Source organism: Fringilla coelebs (assembly GCF_963513975.1).
Source record: "Fringilla coelebs genome assembly, chromosome: 3".
NCBI lineage: Eukaryota > Metazoa > Chordata > Aves > Passeriformes > Fringillidae > Fringilla > Fringilla coelebs.
The window spans coordinates 113,251,750-113,277,853 of record NC_140030.1 but is presented as its reverse complement, the minus strand read 5'-3'; the positions used below and the strand labels follow the sequence as shown (position 1 = coordinate 113,277,853).

Sequence of the window (26,104 nt, the reverse complement as noted above, 5' to 3'; positions counted from 1 at the left end):
TTACCATGGAGTTATTTCCTTCTCCCTGTCAACTAATCCTGATAGTTCTTCTCGCTAGTAAAAACACATATAGTTGCTTAAGATTTCAGTTTCCATAGAAACTGTTATTGGCTAAAGTAAATACAAGATGGAAAAAAGTGTGACTTCCCTAGTCCTGTAAGCATGTTTGCAGCTGCCAAATTTTCACCACCTGACCATTCATTTCTCAGTATTTACTGGTGCCTGACATTTTTAGCTGCAGCTCCCTTTAAAGAGCACGGACACTCTTTTGAGAGACACTTCCATGCTTTCCAGAAGGCATGTGAATATTCATAGCTATTCCTATGTCTCCTAGTACAAAAGCACATTTTGTGCTTTTTGATTTTGCAGACGTCACTGAACTTTGCAAGGGAAAAGATGCCTCAGATTGCACATCAAACCAGAGCTTGAGAGGGTATTACCAGGTAACGTGCAAATAAAGGGAAATAAAACACTGCTTCATCGCAACAAGTGATTTTCTCCTGCTCCCAAAATTCCTCTTGCTCCCTTTCCTACCTGATTCTAATACAAACTTAAAAAGCAAAGTCCTGATAACCACTTTATAATTCCCTCACTTCTTTATAAATGTCATTTTACTTTGAATGGAGGCGTTTCTTCCTAACATACACAATTAATATGTCTTTTCTTGTTCCCATCAGAACATGACTTTAATTTTTTCCTCATGTAGAGCTCTGCTGCAGTGCTCTGTGCTGCCTGAGATTTTGCCTTTCTACCAAGGAATCATCCTTTGCATGTATATTGCATTGAGATGGAAAACTTTGTTACTGTTTCTGAAAATAGCAGCTGAAGACAGAAGGAGCCATCTCTGACAATGTGCAAAAAGAAGACGATGCTGGAGCTTCTCAGGATCTCAGGGTCATTTCAGTAGACTGCTTTTAATCTCCTGAGCATCAAGTGCCTTGGTACCCACTAAAAACTCTCTTCTACATCCTTAGAAACCCCAGCTCCTGCCCTCCTGAGCACTGCTCAGGGGCAGGCACACATTCACTGCAGCACCCAAAAATGTGTTCTCAGCTCCTTGCTTGTGCTACATTGATGTAAGGACTGCAGGGTGAGAGCTGCATTTCTGTGCCTTCAAGGGAACCTTTGAGGCTAAACATTGAGGGAATGGAGAAAGCAACCAGACCAGCTGGATGAGAAACCCAGGAAGATGCAAAAACCATGCAAGAACAACCACAAAACATATGGGACTGGACTTATGGAAAAACACTATGAAAACTGAATTATCAACCAAAAAAAAAGAGAAACAGTAAAACCCTTTGTGCTTCTCAGTCCTTTTGCAGAAATGAAGAATACTCATGGCAGTGCTGAATGCAGCAGGAGAACAGACTGACTTTTGGAAACCAGGACTGCCTACAGTCCATTAAAATCCTTTCTTGCTAGTGGCCTTGTGTGGCAGCACACTTCACACCTTCTGATAACTTACTGTGAGTGAAGCTATGGACACTGAAACTTAGCTTACTATAAAAATAAAAAGGAATTACTCTTTATTTAATGGAGAAGTCAAGGCTTATTAAAAAAGACACTTATTTCTATCAAAAAGCAGCAGTAGATCAGAAATACACCAAATGAGGTTTAAAGATTCCCATTAAGTTTGTAATGACAACCCATGGGTGAAATCTACCCTTAGAATTCTGAAGAGAGATTTAAAAATTTGCATAAACTGGCAGAAGTCCCCTAATATAAAAGTTGTACAAAACCATGAGCAGAAGGAGTGATGTAGAGAAAATCACTTCAGTCTCGTGGTTTACAGTAGAAGCAGGGGGTGCTCCCACCTGGAAGCAGAGCTGTGGAAAAAAGCCCCTGAAAAGCTTTGGTGAGTACCCTCCATTCCCAGAACTCTTCAGCCAAAATCCCAGGAGTTTTACTGAAACCTCTGTGCAATCCCTGCTGCCACTACCTGCCTCGGAGGCAAGCCTGCTAAAAGCTGAGCTTTAGCTCCTCAGTGGCAGTGACCCACATGGGGCTCTGCTCCTCTGCTCAGCCCTGCCACAGGATCAGGGCACAGCTGGCCCCGATGGCCCCGGAGCAGCCTTTCAGTCCGCACCATCTGCAAGATGCCACCCACAGCCAGCCCAGGCCCTGTTTGGCTGCTGCCCACACACAATCACTGACAAAAAGCAAGCTCATTCACACAGGTGGTGCATTTCACCACCCCGAGAGCCGGGATTTTCTCCTACCCTTCGTTTAATGCCACTGCTGTCAGATCTGAAACGTGCTCCAACAAAACCAGCCTTTATGTAACCCAATAAATAAAAGTCACCACGGCAATAGCTATGCATAAATTTTAGCTAAAAACATTTTGTTAGAAGAACATGAATGTCCTCTGTAAAGCAGGTAGCATTTTAAAATAATGTTCTAGACATTGTTAATACTTTATTGCTATTCATCATAGAACTATTAATCATGGTGAACTCATTTGGTATTAATGTGGATGTCATAAAGTACTTCTGTTGCATTTCAATTATAACTCAGCCTTTAAAATGCTGCCAGCACTACATGGAGAGCTTTGAAAGCCAAATATGAATAGTCTGTTCAGAGATAACTACAACTGCTTTCTGGCACAGAAAAACAACCTTTCCCATTCCTACTGGCCCTCAGGGGGCTGAGCAGCCCCTGGGGCTGTGCCTGGGCCCAGGGCTGCAAGGAAGAGAGGTCATCCAGACCCCGGAATATTCCTCCCCCAAGATGAGAGTGGGAGAAACATTCTTTTGGTCCGTTCAATCAGGGCTAAGCAGGAGCAAGGCCAAACTTTCCAGTCCCTGGGAGATTTCATTTTTTTCCTAGCACTCCTGGGATTCTCTGAGGCACTCTCTTGCTTCCAGAGCTGAGTGCTTGGGCTTTTCCTCTCATGTGCTGTGTCTGCCCGAACAAAAACACCAGAGAGAACTTATATCTACAGCCTACTGTCTGTAGAGACTGTAAATGAGTGCACAATACACCAGGGCAAACCCAAAGGGAGCTGATATCCCGACCTCTCTGATAGCAGTTTAAAAAAAAATCCCAAATCCTCCTTCTTGGCCTCAGGAGGCACTGAAAGAGGAAAATCACCAGCACAAAATACAACATGGACTCAAACAAATATCAGCTCCTTGCCACCAGGAAGCCAAGAACTCGTGTAAGTGTACCTTGACAAACCAGGATTTTTGCTCCTGTGCTGCCAGCAGAGCTTCCAGATGGATTTTACACACAGAATCCAAAGACAAAAGCTCAACAATCCCAACACTTCTCAACAGAAACAGTATTAAACAAAGAAAAGGCAAAACACTTCTTTTCAGCTGTGGGAACATTTTTTCTTCTTTTCAATTCTTGCGTATAATTCCCATTCTTTTTCATCCAGGTGATCAATGTGACAAGAAAGCACACAGCAAGAATTCCTACCTTGGGAGCTCTGGCATGTTTTCCACATCTGGCATCTTTGACAAGGCTGATATCCAGCAGCTCAGTCTCCTAGAAGGAAAAATTGCAACACAAGTAATTATTACATTGTGTTATTAGTGTCCCACTTCCCACATCTGTTTGTCCAAATGGAGATCAGCTTCTAGAAGAGCTCAGGTGCACCCAGGCAATTCCAACAGCAACACTGTGCAGCTCTCCTAGGATATATAGGTTATATAGAAGCCATAAGAGCCAAGCTGATTTCCTGGATTGCTGAACAGCAGCTGCTGTGCTTTTGTTTAATCCCTTTAATACAGTTTTAGCATTTTGATGCTTGTCACAGTGTGACAAAAGGCAGTGTCACAAACAGAACACCCTGCCTCTGCAATAGAAAACCTGCTTTATTATTGCCAGAGCACTTTGAAAAGTGCTCATAAACCCCAAGAAGTGTTTTATCTGTAATGATAACAAGGTTCAACAATTTTAGTGACTGCTGCTCAGTAAGACACATGCACTTTTTGACAGGCATTTCATATCTTGCGTGCTACAACAAATCTGGCACATCATGACAGCTTCTGCTGGGCAAATTCTTGCCCTCCCCTACACACAAGTAATATGAAGAATCCCCTTTCCCTGATTTGGGCATTTGGAAGGAGGATGGATGCTGGAGCAATCCAAGTGCTGCAGCCGGAGTGTGACCACACTGCAGGGAGAGCCACGCCACTTCCAAGCATTTCAGCCTTACAGAGTAGTAACTGCACTGCTGTGCAGGGAACTTGAAATCTTTGTGCTGGACAAAGCCACTACTCCTTTTCTTTTCAATTCCAAGGAGAAAAGGAAAAAAAATTGATGGACATGTTATTTTGCCAAGGGTTACTTGAGATTTTGATTTGCTTTTTGTTTTAAGGAACCCATTCCTGCTCAGCTCTTGCAGATCTTTGTTTTCTACTAAGACAAACTGTACCAACAAATTTTCACGTGACTGTACATTCATCACATTTCCCTCTGTCCCTCCTAGCAATCCCAATTCCCTTCTCTTCTAGGACTTGCTGAGCTCCATGAACACTTTTCCTCCCTCTTCATGGAGTCTGTTTAGAGGAAACTGGCACTTTTGAGATAGTTGTTTTTTGCTCTCACTTGCCTGAAAGAGAACCAGCATATCAAAACTTGCAGAGATTAGAAAGAAGCAGGGAGATAAAAGGTGGAAATAACCCAAACTCTGCCAATACTCAGAGCATATGGACACAAGCACTCTTCTGACAGTGCAGGTGAAACTTTAAATAAAAACAATTCCCAATTGCACTGGAGGGCTTTGAGTCCTTTTAACTTTGAGGTAATCCACATGGTGATTAAGATCCTGGCAGGAATGAAAACTATGGAATATGGCAGACCTACATATGAGTTTATCACACTTGGAGCAAGAACTCAGGTGGGAAACAGTAGTTATATTTACAACACCCAGTGGTTATATTTACAACACACCAAAGTGGTCTCAAGCCCATGGTGAAATGTTCCACAGAAGCTCCAGGCACATGCAGATCATAAAAATCAGATTTCCCCAACTGAAAGGACTAAGGAGCACTAAAAAGAAAGGCTTTAACAGCAAACACATGAGGGAAATTAAATATGCTGAAGAAAAATGGATCTTACAGATCACAGAGATGCTGAGCCACACAGTGTGAATTTCAAATGGGTTTTTTTATTTGTCTGGTATTTTGGTTTTTCAAAAAAAGAAGAACAGCTAACACAATTAGTAATTTAGTCACAAAAGTGCAACTAGACCTCCCGTAACACAAACACGAAAAGACCCTTTTAAGTGGAATAGCACACATTAAAAACAGACAAAAAGGAAAAGGCAATGAGCAGCACTCCCAAGGACCTGAACAGCCCTGCCCAGGTCTGCATCCTCCCAGATGGAGGAGGATGAGCAGGCATAGGGTTGGTTTGGAGTTTTGACTACTGCTTTCAAGCTGCCTGCATGCCACCAATCCATGTGCATTATATGTGACCACCGGAGGATCCAAGAGCTGACAAGGGCAGTCTAAGAGTAAGGGAAAAGTGGATTTTGTGGCGCTACCTGGTTCAGCCCAGCCGCCAGGGCTGTGGGAAAGGCTCATCCCTGAGCATGCACCTCATGGCCTTCCTGCCCTGTTACCTCTCTGGCAGAGGACACAGGGTTTGTAATTCTATCCCCAGAATCCTTTCTATCCCCATTTGACATCATCATTTAATATAAACAGATGAGAGCAGGACCTGCATCCATGGCAGTGCCTCTGCAGGCAGTGTTCAGTGGGGCTGGGATAAATCAAAATTCATAATGGGCCATTTCTTAGTACTTTGGTTCAAAGAAACCTCCTGGAATTCCCTCACCCCAGGCACTTGCTTTCATCTTTTAAATAGCTAATTAAGAGGGCAGAGATCAGTTCCTTGCAAGTCCGAGGAAATACAATTTCCGATTTCCCTATTGGAAAACACGGGGGGATTTTTGTAAAAGGAAAATACCCTTGAGCAGTGGCCAAAGAAATGCCCCGTTTCCTGTGCAGCAAAACAGCCCAAGCCCTCCTCCACCTAAATAAACAGGAGTTTTGTTAATGACTTCCTCCAGCCAGGCTTGGAAATGCACTCTGTGTGGCAGGGGGCATGGAAGCCATAGCACATGGAGGGGAAAGAAAAATGCAAGTCCAACTTTTCCCTGTTTAGAGACCTCCAGTCATTGCTGCTGGGACTTAACCCTGCAAGAGAGTAACATCTCTTAATGCAAGTGGTAGATCCCTCCAATCATTCATGATGTAAAAAATCTGCAGCAGTTACTAATCCTACCATGTTTGTTTTCAATTAGCAGCCGAGACAGAGGAGCATTCAGAGAGGGCTGCATTGTGCAATCTCACTTTTATGGGTGAGCACACACTCACAAAAGCAATGGATTGTGCAACCCTCAGTGTCTGCTTGAGCACTTGTAATTAGGCCCATCTGAATTTAATATAACAACACCAATTTATACCAGCTGAGGATCTGGCTCACTTCTATTTTAAACTGCCCAAAATGATGCCAACTGAGTCATGGTGCCTTGGGAACGTGCTTGTGACATAACCCCAGCTCCAAAGCAGGAATTCTCCTGGATACCACTGGAGAGCTCTCCTGGAAAGCCAGCAGCAGCAGGGCAGGCTGATAGCAGGATCAACTACAGAACCTCCCAGAACTGTGTCAAGGAGACCCAGCAAGAGCAGGTGTGCATTGCAACAGCTGCATGGGTTAGTCCAGAGAGCCAATTGCTTTCTAGACATCCCTCACAAAAATAATTCCACTCTTCTGCAAGCACTCATTGTGGCTCAGGAGTGGTGTATTGCTCTGACCTCAACTGTTCAACCTCTGTTTTCATGTCCCTTCTGGCTGGATGTTCTTTTTTCCCAGTGTATGGCACAGCTCTCAGCCAGTGCCACTTAGAGAGAAGGTCTAACCAATTAAACTCTGTAAGCCCATTCTCCACTTAGCTGGAAAACCTGTGGCTACAGTCCAAAATCTGAAGAAGAAATAGTGCACCTAAAAGCTTATCTAATTCTTCTGGTTCTTCTTACCAGTCAGTCTACTAGAAGACACAAGACTGCCTTCAAATTTTGCTGCATACACCATTAGCAAAATAAACTTCGGAAAACTAAGATGGTTTTCTAAACAAGCACCATTTATTGCTACTGGATGGCAACATCTGGTCAAAGTTTTCAAAGGGGCAAAGCCAATTTGCTGAAACAAACTTCAAACAGAGAGTCAAACAACACTTTCTATTGGGAATAGCTAATCAAAATGAAATACTGCTTTAATATTGAAAGACTCTGTTTTATCATTCTCTGAACATGAAAGCACTGAATATCTGGAAGAAAAAAATGTATGCAGTTCTGTGCTATATTTATTTTACTCAGCATTTTAAAAATGATATTTTAAATAAGACCACATGACTACTGTCCAAACAATATGTCAGAAAGAAAACATTAAGAGCAATACTTGAATCTGATGGGGAGCAATTACAGAATCAAAGAATCATTTCAGTTGGAGAAGACCTCTGAGATCACCGAGTCCAACCTTTGACCAAATGCCGCCATGGCACCAAGTGCTCTGTCCAGTCCTTCCCGAAGCACCTGCAGGGATGGTGACTCCACCACCTCCCTGGGCAGCCCACTGCAGTGTCTAACCACCCTCATGTGAAGAATTTACAAGTTACAAAGAAATGACAAGCTATGCTAAACTACCTCAGGTAAATAGGTATAGAAATTTATCAATTTACAGCCACTTCTGGAATACACCTCGCTCAGGTTTCAGGGATTTAGACAGTGATCCATCAGCCACACTCAAACTCCAGGATGAATTTCTCCACAGTGGGATTGAACAGTTCCAGTTCCAAAAGGGTGCTTGCAGAACTAGGGGATGTCACGTATCATTCCCCTGCTCAGAACATACCTATTTTTCTTTATCATCAATGAGAATAAAGTGAATGAAACACAGCAATTTGTCTCCTCATCCCAAAGGGAAATCATGGAGGACTGGTGAGACTGATTTAACAGAAACCAGCACCGACAGCTACAAGTAGGAACAGCAAGGTTGTCAATGACTGTAATTGGAGCTGTGCTAAGTTAGTGCTGTGCTTCCCCAAAAGTGCCATTATATAATTCATAAGCTGCATCCCACTAGAGAGAGACAGTCCCTGAAGAAGCTGTCTCCATGCTTCCTCCTGGCAGCACACAATTCAATTATTGGGCATCAAAATGATGGGCTGTGTCAATAAGGCAGCAGCAGAGCAGCACGTACACCTCACATCAACAGGAAAACTCTCCTCAACAACACCAAAGTCTTTTGCTGCACAGTTATCCTTCACAAATTCAAAGTACTTTGTTACCATCCCACACAATCTTCTCAAAGAAAAAAATTTAAAATTATGGTTTTAATGCTAAACTTGCCAACCTGCCTAAAGCAACCAGACCTCCTTCTAGCTCCTTGCAGGTGCTGGACAAAGCAGCAGCAAGGCACTCAAATGATGGAACAAAAGCTCTGAGTCCTAGAGTAGCCACTGACATCTCAAGGATCAATTAAACACGTGAAATTTTAACTTGGTTAAAGTGGCTTCTGAATTCTCTGCATTCTAAACATCTATTACAAAATCCAAAGCCCAAAACAAATCCACCACCCTGGCACATGAAATGAAAATTTGGGTGAGAGGCACAGCTGTTCATGAGGGGAAACACAGCAAACACTGCTGCCTCCACTACTCCAGTCAGAATCCAAGCTTTTCAGGCTTTTCCTTTCAGGCCAACGAGCACTGGCAGAAAACCCCCATAGCCTCATCCACATCAGGCCCATTCCAGTTCACCACACACTCCGGGGAATTTCCAAAGCCCCAGAGAGGAGGGCCCAGAAGAGGGGACTGTCTGTCATCAGCAGCTCCCCGTGGAGTTGGGGAGGCACTGTTCTGTTAGCTGCAGTGGCAGGGGACATCCCCCTGAGGGTGACAAGGGACATCCCTCGAGGCAGGAAATGACAGAATTGGGAGCAAGAACAGAGATGTGCTCCTCTTACACAGAACAGCAGCTTGGAAAACAAGAAGGGATAGCTTTAAACCCTGCTTTAAACCCATGGTTCTCTAGGTCTGGACTAGCCTTTCTGAACAATGGCAGAACCACAGGGCTTGGTAGCACAGAGAACAGAAATTTTTCCAAAAAAACCACTTGAACAGAATGAGAACATAATGATTTCTTACTACCCAAAACACACTATCTGTAAATTTGAACTTGTGCTAATCTTTACTGGGTGGTCACCAATTCTTAATTCCAAAAGACTTGGGGACCTCAGCAAGGCAAGAACCAGCATTTAGTATTTGACTCAATTGCTCTGGGAATGAGCTCTAACACCGTGAAAGGTTTCCTGGCACTTTAGGAAGAACCTCCAAGCAGAGTTGCATGACATCCCTCCTGCAAGGCCCCATAGGAAGCATTCCTCTGGAAAAACAAGCCACAAACCAAAAAGTTTTAGCTATCTTAATAACACAGAGTCTCTCAATGTATCCCTGGAGTTGTAAGAACAGCAATATTTTCTAGTACAGGGGAAATGATCTACGGTTTATATAAAGCATAAAACATTGAGCTATTAGGACAAAAATGAGAGGGAATTTTCATGCTAAGTGCCCTTTTAATAATGAAAGCGAAACAATTCTTCTGCAGCTATGCATAGAGTTCTTTGCTGCTTCATCAAAGGAAAATTTCATTTACTTGGATTTACAGATGCTGTGGCTGAGCAGCCTAGAAACAGGCACAGAGATTTAACAATACAAATCTGAGCGCAAAGAAACAGGAAGCAGAAGAACACAGTAAAGATTTGCTGCCTGCCTTCATCCCAGCAAACTGACCATCACTAATAGGCAAAGGACACAGGGAAGACTCAGCATGCTCTGATCAGCCATCATCCCAGGTGTTAGAAGCAGAGCTCTGGAAAAAGAGGAAATTGCCATACCAGGTAAGACTTCAGCCATTCATCAGTCTCTGCCAACTGATGCTACATTTCAGTCCAAAGTCACCAGTGCTGATAGGGTATAAGCTCAGCTTGGTATATAAAAACACTTCCCCATCAGTGAGAGTGTCAGTACATACTTCAAAAAACCAAGCCACAACCCTTACTCTTAGAGCCTAAACACACAAGACAATCAGTGAATGAAAGAGCAATGGGTTTGTGAGGTGATCCCCAGCAGGACAGAGGAAAGCAATGGCAAAGCTGGAGAAGTACCCCCTATCCTAATCCCACATCCTTCATGAACATGGCATCTCCTTTTCCCATTGCTGCCTGTGCCAGTGCTCTCCCTTTCCAGGAAAGGCTCCACCACAAGAACACTCAAACCCAGAACCTTCTCATCCAAATAACTTGGGTTTGCTGCAGCATGCAGTGGGAATTGTACGGACAGGAACACCTCGAATGTAGCTGGTTGGACCTGGTTTGGATCTGCTAAAATTGCTCTCACACCCCTGCCCATCCCACTCACACAGGCAGGGAAGAACAAGAGCAAAAGGGGAATTCATGAAGTGCAGCCATATTCAAAAATTAAAAGAGCTGGGGGAGGACCTGCTCCAGAAGAAAGTACAAAAGCACCTTGTAGGCAGCCCCCATAATGGTACTTGACTGATTTTTATTCACATAACTGAGAATAACCTGGCAATTTGTAGCTTTAGAGTCACAGGGAAGAGTACAGTGAATTGAAGTTTAAGCAGTACATTAAAAAAACAAAAAACCCCAATATTTCTGTTAAGAATTTTTTTTCTTTCAAATCACAACTCAAAACATGTATGATTATGATGATTAAAGGCCTGCCCAAGAAGGGATCTATCATATTTTGGGGGTGATGTTCTCATGCCATTATTTCCCACTGACAGGGGATCACAGACTACGCAGAGATTATGGTTTTTCCTTTGAAGCAAGAAAAATGTATTATTTTCAACAGAGTGCCCCAAACAGTGAACAGCAGGAGCAGAGACTTTCACCCCACATGGAAAACCACTGCACAACTCTTGCTCTACCACACCTGACAGTGCAGCTCCTCCTCAGGAAAATCTGTCCATCAACGAAAGCTTTTTTCCAAGACTGAGAGTCAAGGCTTTTGAACTTTAGAAGAGCCCTTTTTTAATGCATGCAGCATAAGCTGGAGGCATCTAAGCAGATATCAACAAATTAATGGCTCTGGCTGTTTGATTTTAGAAGCTACTTCAGCAGGTGAGGGTGTTTTTGGCAGAACTGCACTGCTCTGGAGTAGTTCTCCTTCTGACTAGTTGAGTTTTGTGGAGGGGTTTGAAGACTGCACATTCATGTCAACAGCACAGAGCGTTTGGCTTGTCTGTATTAAAACAATAAATGCCTTTTCCAGACCTAAATGTAACACAGTGGGGAGGTTAGGACCTTGGAGTTTCTCTGCTCTCCACATAACACAGGGAGTTTTAATGTTAAGGCACAAACACAGCAATCCATGTCCTACTTACAGGCCTGCCACTTCCATGCATGGATAAAGAGAATCAGCTAAAAACTGCATGGAAGCAGAATGTACATCCCTGCCAGCTCCTCTAGCTACAGCCCTGGCATGTGTTACTTAACTGGAAAATCCACAGCCCAGGCACCATTCCAACCGGAGACTTCAGCTATAACATGCTGCTTGAGCACGAACAACAACTGCTGAAAACCTGCAAAACCTGGAGACTGAGAAGAACCTAAAGGTCCTACAATTTCAGAAAAGGGAGGAGAAATAACCCCAGCAGCTGTATGCACGTTAGCCTGATAGGCAAAGCTTTGGAGGAGATGATGAAAGGAGTATTCATCACATGAAGGTAAAACAACAAAAAAATAAAAGACAGCATGAGCTTGCTGGTCAGATCATACCTAAACTTCTATTTTTTCTTTTTCCTTCGCACAGGAAGCTTTGAACATCTTCTCTGCCTGAATTTTGATTAATGACACGAGCTAGGACTGGCAAGTCATCATCCCAAACTCTGGCCACCAGTACTCTGTGGGTACATTTAACCTGAAGGAGCTACGGAGAAGGTTCCAAAAGTGATCACAGAACCCAGTGGAGGCTCTTGTTAGAAGAAACTCAGAGAGCTTGGCTTCCACCAAACAGCTAAGAGGGCGATGATTATTGTCCATAAATGCATGCATTGTGTAATCAGCTGAGAGGAAGAGGAGCTATTCAATCTAGAAAGAAATAAGAACTGAGTTATATGGATTCTAATAAGTGTGGGCAAAATTAGGACTTTTTTTTCTTCAGAAAATTTGAAAGCAAAAATCACTTTTAAAAAGGGGTTTGAGATGTGTTTCGGAATACTAATACATGCATTACACAATATACATAGACACAGAGCACAGAAAATGTTTTTCTACAGTAGTGGTCTAAAGGAACTGTATTATTTACAGCTAAATCTTTGCATTCTCACCACTCCAACCACCAGGCAGCTTTATCTGCAAAGCTACCACTGGATAGTTCAGAGACTAATTCATTAAATGCTAAATTGTAAGTGACCTATCTGGCAAGTGTTGATACTCCAATAATTCGAGGGGAGATTTCTACTTCCAGGCTCCTTAGATGAACCTCAGAAAAAGGCAGCAGAAGCTGTACACATAGAGGGAAAAGCTTTTCTCAGCCAGATCCTCGGCTGTTTGCTGTTCTGAGGGAGGATGAAGCACACAAACAGCATCAGCTGAAGCTGTCCACACACACCAGAGAGATGAGAAACCTGCAGGTGAGGGCACAACAGCTCTCTGAGGAAGCACTGCTTTGTTCTGAGGGAAATCCTATTTTGCTTCTTCTAAATACACAGTCCCTAGTGCAGGAGCTGGGCAGCAATTTTCCATGTTCTCCTCCCTGTACTGAGGCACAAACTCTCACTCCATCCTCCCACAGCCCCTTTTCACTTCACCTGCTGCTGCCACACTTTAATTTCCTTTATTGCCTCCATTTGCTGTTTACCTTGTAAATATAAGTGAGTTTAAAACAGTTATTTGTTCAGTGTTTATTAGGGAATTAATTCGAAGGGAGTAAGAATTTCTTGCTAATTTATTCTTTACAAGCTGTAATCATTATTATTTTTGCATGCTCTCAGGGTTTATGGATAAGTGCATCTTCAAAATCAAAGCAAAGAAAGAAAAAAAAAGAATCCCCAGACCAGAATCAGTGGGTGAATCACTACAGATTTAATTTACATTCATCTGCTATTAATCTGAATGCATAATATTCTTCACCATTATTTTATAAATCTCTAGCTAGAGCTGTAAATTTACTTTTATTTAAGTATTTGCATGCGCATGCCTCAGATACCTTTTGTCTTGGCAGCTGTGCCTAAAACTGGAATTTACAGTGAGTGAGGAAATACGGGTCATTCTGCAAACACAACAGAGATGAAGTCAATGGCAACTTGTTGGAAGACCTTGAATTCTTGCCAAGCCACGTTTCCCAAAATATTTTGCCCTACACCACACTCAAGCCTCAATTACCAGCTACTCTCTCCTCTCCAGCAGGAGCCAGCTGCTCTGAGCATCAAAGGCACGTACACAGAACAGAACCAAGCTGTAATTCAGCAAAAACCCTGTAAAGATGGATGATTAGCTCTTCCTATCCTTCATCAAACTGAAGAACACACTTTTCTGAACAGGGACTCACTTCAGCCTACACCTGAAGCGTGCCAATAGTTGCATTACACTCAGCATACTCCCAACTTGGCATTTTATTCCTTGCCTGAATCCAACACTTTGGGGCTGTTACAAGCCGGGGATTTTTTGCTAACTGTGTCTTGTTGGCAGCACAGATACAAGAAGACATGAGAAGATATTTTCCTCTCCTATCAGGGCACTCTCTGGCTATTTCCTGTTTATATTTTCTCCTACTATGTGGAACTAAAAGCAAGGCAGCAAACCCAAGGTTAGCCCGACTGTCTAATGATGGTTCTTTATTTAGCAGCTCATTTGACTGCAGTTGCTGTTTTCTCCCCCAGAAATGTTCTCAGTTCTGTTCTCTGGAGCATAATTATTCCAAGTACCTTTCCCCCAGCAGCAGCACACCAAGACTTCTTGACTTTGCAAAAGGAAGTTCATGTTCTTGAAGGTGACTGAAACACGACTTGAAGAAAGTATTGAAGGACTCAGTCCTGGCAGGGAAATGCAAAAGAAGGAGAGGACCCAAATACTTTGCAGGTCCCCCAAACCTCTGTGATGCACAATTTTTAAAAACCTCAAGGGCATTTTTCATGGCACACCCACCTGCAAGCCTGAGGGGCATTTAACACCCAGACACACGGATTTGAATCCATTTGTGTCTCATTTTGCCAGAAAAACAGTCTCCCTCCTCCAGTGCCCTCCCTGACATGACCTGGATGTCAGCTCTGCGGTTCTTTTCCAGACTTGAACTACTCAGCATGAAATAATCCTTCTGGATGATTGCCTGGGCTGGGGTGGGTTGGTTGTTATTATTCTTAATGTAGCAGCCAAGGTGATTTCACCAATTTCCTCAAATGAAGCTGCAATTTCTCAAATAAGGCACATCCTAGCAAAAGAGATGAATGGGAGTCAGGAATGCTTTGGGAAATGTTTCATGTGTGCTCTAAAATACCAGCTACCTCTCGCATGTGGGAAGATCTAATGCCTTCCTGCTTGGAAAAATACCTTTGGATTTCAACATTCAGTAAGGTTGTGACTACAACATCTGTGAAAATACAGCCAAGTTTGGAGAAGCTACTGAAACATCTCCTTTCACACACAATGAACTTAAAAACCCAGAATATAGACAGATGCTGTTATTCTCAAAACACAAAAGGGAAATGATGTCATTATATTGCAAAGGTTCCACATTGCAAGAGTTTCATACCTCCTTGATGTCCCTCATAGGCAGCTCCTCCAAGCACTGACTCTTCCTTCTTCTTGCAGGAGCCAGCTGACTCCAGTTCCCCTCCCAACCCCCCCCACTCTTTTATGGCACTCTTCTTCTCATTGGCTACACCTGTGGTCTGTTAGAGTCAGGCCTGTTCCTCATCTCTAATAATTGCCTCAGCTGCAACTCCTTAAGGGGTAAGATTACTTTCTCTACTACCTTTATTTTCTTATATTGTATCCCCCTACAAGTCCCCCTTTTTCTTTTAATTACAGAGTTGCAGCATTTCTAGAAGGACATGTTAAAATAAATTAACATTATGGCACATTCATAGATTTCATTTAGAACTAATAGCTATACAAATGTTCAGACAACATATTACAGTACAAATATATATGTATTTCTAAGTGTTGGTTCAGTTTTGCAGCTTTTCTCAGTTTACAAAGTTCTTATCTTCAAAATCTTTTATACTGATGCTTAACAGACATTAATAGCTCCACTAATCAATAAACACATTGTACTAAATAATAGAACTATTCTTCTTCCAGTTCTTACAGTTACTTTGGTAAATTCTCCCCTTGTCCTTTTTTCTGAAATCATGGGGTCATATAGTTTAGTATGAGTCCTTTTTCTCCCAAAGTCATGTCAGGGTCACCATTTGTTGTCATTATATTGCAAAGGTTCCACATTGCAAGAGTTTCATACCTCCTTGATGTCCCTCATAGGCAGCTCCTTCAAGCATTGAGTCTTCCTTCTTCTTGCAGGAGCCAGCTGACTCCTGGTCCCCTCCCAACCCCCCCACTCTTTTATGGCACTCTTCATCTCATTGCTTACACCTGTGGTCTGTTAGAGTCAGGCCTGTTCCTCATCTCTAATAATTACCTCAGCTGCAACTCCTTAAGGGGTAAGATTGTTGTCTATACTACCTTTATTTTCTTATATTATATCCCCCTACAAAATTAAGTGTTTAATCTAGCATTTCACAATTTCTAAGTGGTTAAGCTTGCAGCTTAAGTAATGTCTTAACAAGTGTCTTGTTTCTTTCTAAATAAAATTTCACGTGTAATGAAATTATCATTAGGAATCAAGGGTATGATTTAGCATGTGTTTCAAAGCAGGCTAGGCTGCCTCAAGAATAACACCAAAAACTGTTATTATTGAGTAAAAAGGAGGAAAGTTGGGGGAAAAAAAGACTCACATGCTTAGAAAAGGAATGATTTTTCTGTAATTACGTAGATTGAGAAGCAGCTATATTTGTTAACATCTTCAAAGAGACTATTCGAGTTATGGAAAGTAAACAGAGGAAAATTAGAAAAACTTTTTTTTTTTCTCCCTCTCAGAAAAATGATGGCTTGAAAAGCAACAATGAGACAACAAATCTCTTTAGGAGAACAAGGAGAACAGTGCTTGGGTCGAGGCTGGGGTCAGTGGCATCACCAACTGTGATTTTAGTCCATGGACACATCCGGTCAGGATTTCAGGATAAGAATTTAACTGCAGCTTGTCACCCTCACAAATCCCCCCACAACATGCAGCTGGGCTGGCTGTAAGTCCTGACAGGAGGGGTGATGACACAAGGCACTCCTAATTAGAACCTGGGTGACAGCTAAGCCCTGTAAAAGACACGTGGTGGGGGAGAGAGGAACTTGCCAGAAGGTCACGTCTGTGTGTTTTGTGGTCAGCCCTTGCAGCCTTATAATGACAATTATGATATTTAGGGTTCTATTTGGTGATTTATTTTTTTCCTACTGCTGTTTGTGAGTCCAAGGTCCTGTATGAGATTTACAGGATTAAACATAGACTGGAATGTGCGGAGGGACACAAGTTTTTAGGCGCGTATCTTCTGGTCTGTGTACACAATAAAAAACACTTTCTCCAGTTAAACCAGACTCTCAGATTCTCATTATCCTTCCCCAGGATAAGCAAACTCACAGTTCACCACCTTCCCCTATTTTTTGCAGGATGTTTTATACAATAATTCAGAGAGCATCTCACAGAAGGGTCAAGAGTGACCACAATGAATGTGTTCTACCTAATAACACAAAACTGGCAGAAACTGCAATTCTCTTAAAAACAAGTAGAGTGTCACAAGTCCCTGTGTTTATTTTTCTTCCACACCTTTACATCTATTCCTGTAACAAAACTTGGCTCTTTTGTAACAAATAAAATCCCCCCTCAAACACACTATGCAACATTTTATATCTCTTTTTTAGTCTGGATTATCTCCAGGATCTTCCAAACCTGATTCAAAACACTTATCTACGTATCAACAGTTTTGGAAATGTGGGTATATGACAACATAATGGCATTCTCACTTCCTTTCCCACAGCAAATACAATTTTCCTTTCAGAAAAAAAAAATGCAGAAACACCTTTCATTTCTCTGAAAATCTGGCTTTACTGACAGTCCAGATCCTAAACTTACCCTTTTCTGTACAGAAAAGTCTCTTAAATACTAACAGTGTGTATCTGTTCTTTGAAATAAGTTTTTATTTAGGCTGGTGGAGGCTTAGTTTCTTTCAGTAGCCTCAACCTTTCAAAAGGATTGTTTACCACTTCAATTAAAAGAGAACAGAATAACATGACCAATTAAATAGATGAAGGAGATGGAGTTTTATATTAAACTTGAAATTACCCTTATGGATAAACAAACCTTAGCCAATTATTGCAGCAGCAAAACAAATTAAGATACAGTCTCAAACCAGATTAAACACAAGATTAATTTCCTCAACAACTACGTGCCCAAGATGGGAGAGCTCAGCAGCCACAACCCTGCGTGTCCCTGTCACTACAGCCCTGAAGGAGGAACACAGATCATTCAGGCATTGGGAAAGCACCAGTAGGAACAGCATTTTAATCTTCTTCCACTATTTTGTAGAACTTTTGTTACAAGTTTAACAGACTCATTTGTGCTTCAGGAAGATCTTATCAATATTTGAGCAGCACATCCAACCTCCACCAAATAAATCAACCGATCTCGACTTTTATTGCCCTGGATATAGAATCTACATTTGATCATCTCATAAATAATTGCTCACCTCTGATTCTCAGAAGAGTTTGAATGGTCCATTATCAGGCAGAAGCCTAAATAACGTACTATTACTATTCCATTGACGGCACACAGTCTCTCCCCCTCCAAAATTCATAATTAAAGAAGCAGGCTGGGCATATAGACTCTGTTCACTTCAGAAATATTGGAGACATTTGTTTCTTCTGCACTTGCCACACAGGGACAGCAATCTTTTCCCCAGCAATAAATCCCAAGGAAACATCAGCAATGTAGGGAATAGATCTCAATGTCCACTAGTGTCTGATGGATTTGGTTTCTGAAGGGATTTCATGCTCCATCAGAATCCAAGGCAAACTAAACACCAGACACTACGAAGAAACAGGAAAAACCATTTCCAAAATGGATTTATAAAGTAAACTGTGGAAATAGGCAGAGTTAACATTTACTTTGGCTACAGAAGCCCTCCTGAAGTTTCCCTGGAACACAGAAGAGCTCCTCAGGGCTGTCTCAGCGTGTCTGTGCCTCTGGCAGCCGCTGCAGAGCGGGTTTCGCAGGGATTGCTCCCGCGCTGTCCCTACAAACCCCGCTGTGGCTAAGGGCAGCACGGGTGCCACCGGCTGCACAGCCCGGTGCCCGAGCTTGGCTCCCTGGGTCACTCCTGCTGGGACTCCCCACAGTGCCACAGCCTTTGGGGAGCTTCAGAGGACAGGGAAAGAAACACATCCCACGCCTTTTGCTGCTTTACAAGGCCAGGAAGCAGTTTCCACTTGGCAATAAAACGTGCCCTGTGCAGAATCATCACTTCTCCCTTTAGATGTGCATGGAGCAAGCCCCTGTTTCTCTTCTCTTTCAATCCCAAAATTAGTTTCCAGAATGCTTTAGGTTATTTAAAAAGGGGAAAAAAAAAAAACCAAACCAAAACTTCTTTCTGATACCTGATAGGAAAATGGATCTATTTCTATGGCAGTAACTGCCACTCACCACAGACCTTCCTACATCTGCATGTGCAGCTCGCTAAGCATAAAAAAATCTGATTTGAATCTATGATGTCATCTCTATGGTGCTGATGTTAGACATGTTAACAGGGATCTGCTATGCATGCAGGTTAACATATGTCTCTCACATTGTGGAGTCAATATCCCAGCCAGTGTAAATCTCAAAGTTCAGCATGCCCCGAATTAAATCCTGTAATGACTCCTAAAGATGGCCGTACAATCGCTAATGTCAATACCATACTCTGGTCCATGGTTATAATTTGTTCAGTCAATAATTCACCACAGTCTATTAAACTTAGTACTGGCTTCCTCAAAAGCGCTAAAATAAATGTTTAAAAGACTCCCAATGGCATATTTATAGTTATCTATAATTGGCTCTGCAGCATCACAGGAGCACATCACGGAAATTATATATATAAATCAGACCACGATCTTAATTTCACACTTATTCTCTAAGGGTTGGCATAAACAATTGCAAAGCCTCCTGCAGTTCATGATAGCCTTAATCCACAGCCCAGGCTGCACAGCCAGCAAGACTCCTCTGAATTTTGTTCTCCTTTGGCTACGTCCAGAATCTGAGCAGAAGCCGAAGGCCAATTCCCAGCTGACATTAGAGGATAGCTCCTCATTAGGAAATTTCTGGTTCCACAGTGTAATTCAGCCCAGCAGGCTGCTGAGAGCAGTCAGGTCTTTGGGATGCAGCTGTCGTGGAAAAGGACTGGCTGTGGGACCACACAGAGTTATGGATGCAAAGGGGAAAGTGTCCCTGCCCCGAAGAACTCCACAGATCCATGGTGGAGGGCTCCTTCCTATTCAGGTGTGACCTTCTGAGTGACACACAAGTCCTGATCAACAACAGCCACAACAAAGCTCTGATTTGCAGGAGAAGGATGACCAGCAAGTGTCAGCTTGGTTAATCTCTATTAACTCACTCTTCGTTTTTAAAAAAACAAAAACAAAAGCAAAAGAAGAAACCAATACAAGCAGGCAGTGCAGAAGTGCTGAATGTTTTCAACAGCTTGTTATCTATCTTTGTGATAGATATGCACTCCATAAGAAGTCCAAAAACAAGGAGAAAAAAAAAGCTGGCTGGCAAATATTGATGTACAGCAGCTCATGTTATAACACACACTGCTGGATTCCTTTTTCCATCCATATGCCAGGAACAATTGACCTAAGGCAAGGCTTTTTTATTGCAACTTTTGGCAGATCCAGTCAATATCCATTATTTACAATTATGCTTTTGTGTGTGTGTTTCCGCTGCAGTATCTCTGCCTAATTGTCAAGTCCAGATAGGACTTTGCCATATAATTATTCAAAATGCATTTGGTAAGTGATGCAGATGGAAGATACAGGAGGAAAATAATATCAGTATGAAATTACATTCCTAACAGCACTCTGCAATGCATTTCTCTAAACAGAAAGTATATGGTAAGCTAGCATTAAAAACCCTTCTTTGTTCATATTTCCTTCAGTAATTCAACACCCTTTGTTTTCCTGATCTGTGGTGACCAGCAGCTGCCTGGACCAACACTGCAAAATCCCACTTCTACCACCCCACAACACAGATCCTGCTTAGGGCTAAAACCCACAACATAACTGCTATCCTCTAGACCCATGCTTTCAACAAAAATCCCATGTTCCACACCAGGGTGAGAGGACTGGGGTCAGGACCTAGTGTAAGCATGGACCTACTGCCCACAGAAGTTACAGTTCTAAAGTTAAACTCAGCTTGATTCAGTTCAACTGAGCAGATTACAGAGTTTCTTTTAGCTGACAAATTTTTGATGTGATATTTCAAGAAGGCGATAAACTTACTGTGAACTGATTCAATTTGTCATGTGACAAAATCACCTAATGGCCAGAGGTCCTGAACTTGCCTCTGAATAGCTGAAGGCAGATCAGGCAGGTACCAGTCTAGTATCCAGCCACATCCAAGCTTCTCTCTTCTGTTCCTGGGACAGCCAAGATATTTTCTATGGAAAGGTAGAAGGGAGAGGCAGGGGGGAGCCACAGGAGTGTCAATATCAAGTACACGACATAAAATACACTCTGTCTGTACTTGCTTTCAAGGCTCTTTGCAAGTAACCACATTTTGGTGCCCCTCCCTTGCTTTCAGGCTCCTTTATGTGAGCATCTTCTCGTGAGTGATAAGAGGAAGCTGCAGGCTGGAATGTGCAAATGCAGGGAGTGTGGGAGTTGCTCAATTCCCCCAGGAATAAATGGTATAAGCGCTAGCAGTGCTAATGGAGGATTAGCTAATGGGTGATTCCCCTGAGACATCAGCTTGTCTGAATTACCTACCCTGACAGGACTCTTGGAGGACAGGGGAGCTTTGGCAAAGCTGCACTTCCAACATTTCCCTAAGCCAGCCAAATTAGTCTAAATGAACAGTGGCAGGCCAAAAAAAGCTGCAGCAATATAATTTGGCTTTGTGCTAAATATAGTACAACCGCACACATTCTGTTCTGAAGTGCAACTCTAACAAAAAGCAAAAGATAACTTCTAAACCCTCTCAACACTTTTCTTTGCACATCCCTGTGAAAGATGAGGGATCAGGCATTGCCCAATACCTCACTTGCAATCCTTGAGCAAAAATGGTGCAGACTGACACACCAATACAAATAACCTGACCAGAATCAAGGTGCAGCAGAGTTCAGTGCCTCATACACTGTTCCTGAAGGGATTCTAGGAAGGCAAACTGGAAGACCAAACCATATCTCAGCAAGCACAAGAATGGACTTGTGCAGCAATCCCTCAACAAGCCCTGTGCCACTTCTGCTTCTCCTAAGGCAAGCAAGCGATGGAAGGAATTGTTCTGCTACTCCGCTCACATGTCTCCCCAGTGCCCCTTCTGAGCAGCCCCTGCAGCCACGGCAGAACCAGGCTGATGCTCCCACTAAACCAGGCTGCGAGACACCTCCTCCTGGCTGGGAAAGGAGCGGCTGCACGCCCACAGGCTGCCAGTTCTGCTTTGAGCTCAGCTGAGAGCACCCACCAGCCCGTCCCTGCCTCCACGGGCAACATAACCTGATGGGCTCAGTCCCACTCCAACGGGAGAAATTAAAATTTCACACAATTCAGGGTGACAAGCATTTGAGCAGGCTCTTGTTGGCATACTGAGCCAACAGATCCCATCATTTCCTTTCATTTAATTTTTGCTGTTTGCAGATAAGAAGTATTTTTTTTGTTTAAAAAAATAAACAAGACACCAAGAAATGGTAAATACTTCTAAGCTTGTTGTAGAAAGGCTGAATAGTGAGAACATGCTAAGGGTCAAAAAGACTAAATTCCTTATCTAGCTGCAGTAGCCCCTGCCAGCTCTGCCTCCTAACATCATCCCTGAGATGCTGCCACAGGCAGAAGCGCTCATATTGGATTTTCTCTCCTTCATCCTTTCCCCTTATTCCTCCAGAGACTCCTGTCTTGGCATCCTCTCCCAGGCTTGCCATCTCCCACCCACCATTTGTCTATTTCAAGGTTTTTGTGCATTTACAAAAGCAACCTCATGTAAAAGTCACCTTGCCAACACAAAGGGACAGCCAGAAGACAAACACACCCCTTCCCAGTGCTGCCCATGGCATCAGCCTGACTTGCTAGCATGGGAACTCTCCTGCCCTGAGCTATTCCTGCTCACTCACGTCCTCTGTCCCCACCAGCCCTGGCTGGTAGATCCAGCTGCTGCCTGCAGGGTTTGAGGGAAGGCTGTGCTTAATCCACACATTTCACAGGACTGGAAGTTTGGCCATCCAGGTGCAGGTGGAGACATAGCTGCAGCAGCCAAACAAATCTGCTGGCAGCCCTCACATCATCACTCCATACATCCCAGTGAAGTTCTCTGCCAGCAGTTTTGGCTGTGCGGAGCCTGGGCTGGAGCCATCTGTGCAAGGCAGGATTCCACCAACGACCCTTCCTGCAAATCTCCTTCCTCATGCAATCCCAAACATGCTGGGATTCAGGCTCAGGATGGTTGCTCTGGCCGTAAAGAAGGGCCTGGGCTTTATTCAAGTGTCATGGTTACACAACAAGGATAGTGAGGCACAGCTTTGACTGACCAGCACATGGCAGAAGAGACACAGGTAAGGCATTTTGGAAGATCAAACCTGCCTTGTCCCATAGGTTCTACTTTGGGGGGAGTTTGGAGCAAGAAGAAAATGCAGCTGACCTGAGAACATCCACTTGGAAAACAGGCAGGGCAAGGCAAAAGCAGACTTCACTTAAAAATGAAGATATTGAGACATTAGCTTTTAATGCTGCCTGAGCCCTTTCTATAAGCAGAAAACTAGCCCTGTCCTCTTTCTGCCTCTCTAAAGAAGCTCATTTCCTTCCAGCTGCTATCTTGCAGAAACAATGTGTCTTGACTCACAAAATGTGCCTTCAGTAACCGACAGAACGGGTCTGCACTGGGAATCTAAGAAAAAAGGAAACTGTCTTTGTCCTCTCACAACCAGGCAAGCCAAAATTATTTGGGGGATATTTTTAAATTGCACACGTTTAAAAATATATATGGAAACATACTTTTTGGTTTGTTTAAACCAGGGGTGTATGTCAAGGACCATCAGCTTCAACTCCTCCTAGACTTTGATGGCTTGTTTAGCCACAAGGGAGAAGAGGAAGTTATTTCTTTTTGCGGTAAAAAAGAAAAATAAACAACCCCCCTCCACTCCTCCAAACCCACTCCTCCTCACTCACACTCACCAGAAGACCCAAAGTCAAACAAACAATAGCCCCAGAGGAAATGAACTTTAAAAAAACCAAACAAGCATAAAATTCCTTAAAGTGTGCCACCTTTCAAGAGAACATTTGGCAACTACTTCAAAATAACAAACAGGGACATGCAGCCCATGTATCTCCTCCCTTTGCAGAAATAAATTGAGAGTTGCTGTGATACTTCAGAGATCCATCAACAACAACCAAAAACTAACCAGTGAGGCTTCTGCATGTGTGTGTCTGCAGACCTACAGTGCTGAGACATTCTGCCATCTTCAAAAGATTAAGTGTTGTTTGAATTGTAGCTCAGCATTTGAAGTTGGCAAATCACACCTAAATTTTCCAGAATATAATTTTGATTACCTGGAAAAAAATAATGCTGGTTTGGGTACTCTCCACCTCACCAAAAAAACCACATTCAGGGCATGTGCATACATATGACAGACACATCATGTACATGACACCTGGTATTTTATAGTTGTGTCCAGTGATCCAAAATGGCAACAAAAAAATTTAAGCAAGCTTATGTGTTATAAGACTGTTTAAATCATGCATTTAGGCTTTTTTTACATGTTCTTGATCCATTTCTTACACTATTTTATAATTTTCACCTACAAGAGCAAGAAAATGCCTCTCTCAAAACAAGCAAAAAAATCTGTTATGTCATGATGGGACTGCAGAAATTGGGACTTTTAACAAAACACAAAATAGGATGAGGTTTAAGCTTCAGAGAATCTGTGAACATCTGAAGGAATCAGTGAAACCAAAGGTAAAAATAACAGGAATTATACCACTGATTTCAACAGCATCAGGTTCTTATACTGCCTGCCCAAACTTAATTTCTTTTGTGTCAGTCGATTATGCCTTGGCATTTTGCCCTCCTGTTGCAAGCCACAATTTGTAAATTAGTTTTCAAGGTTAAAAAAAGGTGCAAGGAAATGAGATTTCCTACTGCCAACCAAACATCACAATGAAGTATTGCAGCAGCTTTCCCAAAAGTGCACACTTTGGTCACTCTCCTGATAAGGAAACCTTAAAAATAAATTCTGAGAGGTGATTAATTTGCCTTTTACCACAGCCCCAGCACAGCCAGGGAGATGTGCTGATCCCCCAAAGCCATGGTTCCAGCAGCAGCTCAACATCTGTATTTTCACAGGGGCTCCAGAGCAGCCACCCTAAAGATCCTCTTCACCACAGAAAAAAGCCTGAGCATAAAGCAGGTGCAACAGGGACAAATTCAGGCAAAATTCAGGCAGTGACTCCCTTCTAAACACAAGGTTCTGTCTGTTCTACAGGATAATCATCATCATCATCACTGTCGTAGGTCTCAGAAGAAATCTGGAGTCATATCTTGCTGTCTGTTTTGCAAACAGAGCTAATGAGAGTCATGTGGTTAATGGTTTTCATTAGATTGAGGATATGAGCCTGATTCAACTCCACTGAAATCAATGGCAGCCTTTCCATTCATCTTAATGAACCTGAATCAGCTGCTGTAAGGTCAGAATGCAAACCCCTGCACTCCTCCAGCCTCACACACGGATCTGCTGCCTTCAGGAGTCCTAGGACAAATTCAGCACACCAAAAACCACTCAAAGCAGGTCACAAGAAAAGGATACACAACCAGGGAGGGCATTTTCATACCAAAATGCCTTATTTCCCTTACTCTACTTTTGTCAGGGTTAGCTTCAAGCTAAATTAATCATGTAAAATTCAAAAAAACCCCAGCAGGTACTGACAGACCTCACGTGAGTGCATGGGATATGTGCAGAGAACTCCAGGGCAGTGCAGCCTTCCAGTGCCACTGAAAGTATTGATCACTTTATCAATGTAGAAAAACCAAAATACAGTATTTGAAAAGAAAAGAAAAGCTGAGGAAAATGTCTCTCTTTTCCCAAGCAGAAACACACGATTCGTTTCAGGCACTCATTTACAAGAAGGAAAAGCAACTTTTTCTCCACACAAGTTCTGCAAATGATGCATTTTAACAGGTACACAAAGTGGGATTCTGGCTACAACAGATTTGTGTTCTCTTGTTACCCTCACTTCAGGGCAGCAAGTGGCAGCATCCCCTCAGACAAATCTTTACCACTTTGCTTTAGAGCTTTTCTTGTTTTTACACTAAATAATGGCCAGGTGATGGGAGGAAGGGAAGGCTGCATCACACCAGCAGCATGTCAGGAAAAGCTGCAAGGATGGACAGGGCTGTTATTATTTGGATCAGTGCTGTCTTTGACTGGGTCCAACACAAACACACTGCAGGACAGACCCTCCTCAGAAGGACACACATTACAGGAATGCTCATTTAACTGCTGCCAATTGGATATGGACTGAATGAAAATATTTTTACTTAAGTGTTGACTTTATAGCTACTTCAACAGCAGCTCTACCACTCCCAGCAAATAAATCTCACCACCGACTTGAAGCAATGTCCTCCCTCCCTAGTTTTCCTCATTGCTAGCAAAGCCATCTATATTATTTTTACTCCTTCTCGTTTTCCTTGTAAACCGTGTGCATAATGCCAACCCCCCTCCAGCCCTATGGAAGCTCTACACTTCAAAAGGACAAAACACTACTGAGGGTTACTTGTGGAAGCTCATTC

The 26,104-nt window shown here is 42.8% G+C and overlaps 1 protein-coding gene across 2 annotated transcripts in view; it reads right to left on the bottom strand.

Annotated features, from left to right (window-relative positions):
• PLCB1 (phospholipase C beta 1) overlaps window positions 1-26,104 on the bottom strand; it is a 325,489-nt gene that overhangs the window by 231,431 nt on the left and 67,954 nt on the right. For both annotated transcript variants that reach the window (XM_084203396.1, XM_084203397.1), the window contains exon 3: window positions 3,421-3,489. In XM_084203396.1, coding sequence (XP_084059522.1) covers window positions 3,421-3,489 — 69 coding nt within the window. The remainder of the gene's footprint in view (window positions 1-3,420; window positions 3,490-26,104) is intronic.